The sequence below is a fragment of the Frankliniella occidentalis genome, unplaced genomic scaffold (assembly GCF_000697945.3).
Source record: "Frankliniella occidentalis isolate FOCC.00 unplaced genomic scaffold, Focc_3.1 Scaffold8, whole genome shotgun sequence".
Taxonomy (NCBI): domain Eukaryota; kingdom Metazoa; phylum Arthropoda; class Insecta; order Thysanoptera; family Thripidae; genus Frankliniella; species Frankliniella occidentalis.
Window position 1 is genome coordinate 3,019,843 of NW_026267138.1, and position 1,082 is coordinate 3,020,924.

The 1,082-nt window shown below is 68.1% G+C and overlaps 2 protein-coding genes across 4 annotated transcripts in view; one reads left to right on the forward strand and one right to left on the reverse strand.

Moving 5' to 3' along the window:
* The window catches only part of LOC113208465 (nuclear transcription factor Y subunit gamma-like), a 16,866-nt gene extending 16,141 nt beyond the window's left edge, over nt 1–725 (reverse strand). For 2 of the 3 annotated variants that reach the window (XM_052275106.1, XM_052275113.1), the window contains exon 1: nt 562–725. In XM_052275106.1, coding sequence (XP_052131066.1) covers nt 562–641 — 80 coding nt within the window. In that variant the 5' untranslated portion in view covers nt 642–725. The remainder of the gene's footprint in view (nt 1–561) is intronic. The other variant, XM_052275102.1, reaches the window with a different exon arrangement.
* The window catches only part of LOC113208468 (phosphoenolpyruvate carboxykinase [GTP]), a 13,131-nt gene continuing 12,112 nt past the window's right edge, over nt 64–1,082 (forward strand). The window contains exon 1 of the mRNA XM_052275082.1: nt 64–402. Within this exon, the coding sequence (XP_052131042.1) occupies nt 374–402 (29 nt within the window). The 5' untranslated portion in view covers nt 64–373. The remainder of the gene's footprint in view (nt 403–1,082) is intronic.

Genomic DNA, 1,082 nt, shown 5'->3' on the forward strand with positions numbered 1-1,082 from the left:
CCCCGCCCCGCCCCGCCCGCGGCCAGGCCCACCACAAGTCAGGCCTCTGCCCCGCCCGTCAGTTGTCGTGCACAAAGTGGACCAGCCCGGCCTCTAGTCAGTCGAGCGCGGCCAGCGCGGCAAACGCCTTGTCCTCCTCTCGACGCTCCCGGCCTCTGCCCCGCCGCCAGTCCTCGCAGGACGATCAACAGGTCTCCCCCGCGCACCCGCGCCGCTCCGCGCACAGCCCGCCGCCCCGCGCAGACACGACAGGTCGCGACAAGTCCCGACTAGCCGCAGCCCGCAGCCGCGCGCAGAAGAAGAGGGAAGTTCGCTCGGCCTTCTGCACGTCCACTGCACCGCTCTCGAGGACGCCCCCGAGGACGGCTCGACCATGACCTCCATTCTGCAGCGTCTCTCAAGGTAAGACAGGTCGTGACGTGACCACCACCACCAACGGCACACAAAGGCAGCGCGCTGCACCTCCGCGTGACCCAGTCGCTGTCGCCCCTGCTCCGTCTGTGACGTGGTACTTCTCACCTGTGCGGCACCCACCATGCACCGAGCTGCAACGGGACTTACTTGTGACACTCGGCCGCCCGTACGTCTCGCACCCCGACCCTTGACGCCCACAAAATACGTGTGGTACACTCGCTAATCATTTGTTTGTCATCGCGAAAACCCGCTGTGTAGTATCTCGTGTGGCGCGCCGCGGCGAGGACGAGGCGGCCCGGGCCAGTCTGCTCTGGTTCCGATCAGCTGACTGCTGCAGGTGCGCCGGGACCCTTCCTCAAGGGCCCCGCCGGCCCCGCCGGCCCCGCCGGCCCCGCCGGGGGCCCCGCGCACGACCGGTCCGCTGTCCGCCCGCGGCCGCATGCCGCCCGCGAGTGTGGGCCCGGACAAGGTTTCAGCCGCTTATATAGGTTTCTGGTCGATCACGGCACCACGGCGGCGACGTGTATAATGCGATTTGCTTCTTCCGTTTTGCGCGGCGAGGCATGTCGTCGTGTCGTAAAAGTGCGGCGGGGGTGGAGGGAGAGGGAGGAGAGGGGTGGTGTGGGGCTCTGGTCGGGCTTCTCTGCGGCCGGTGGAGGGCAGTAGTA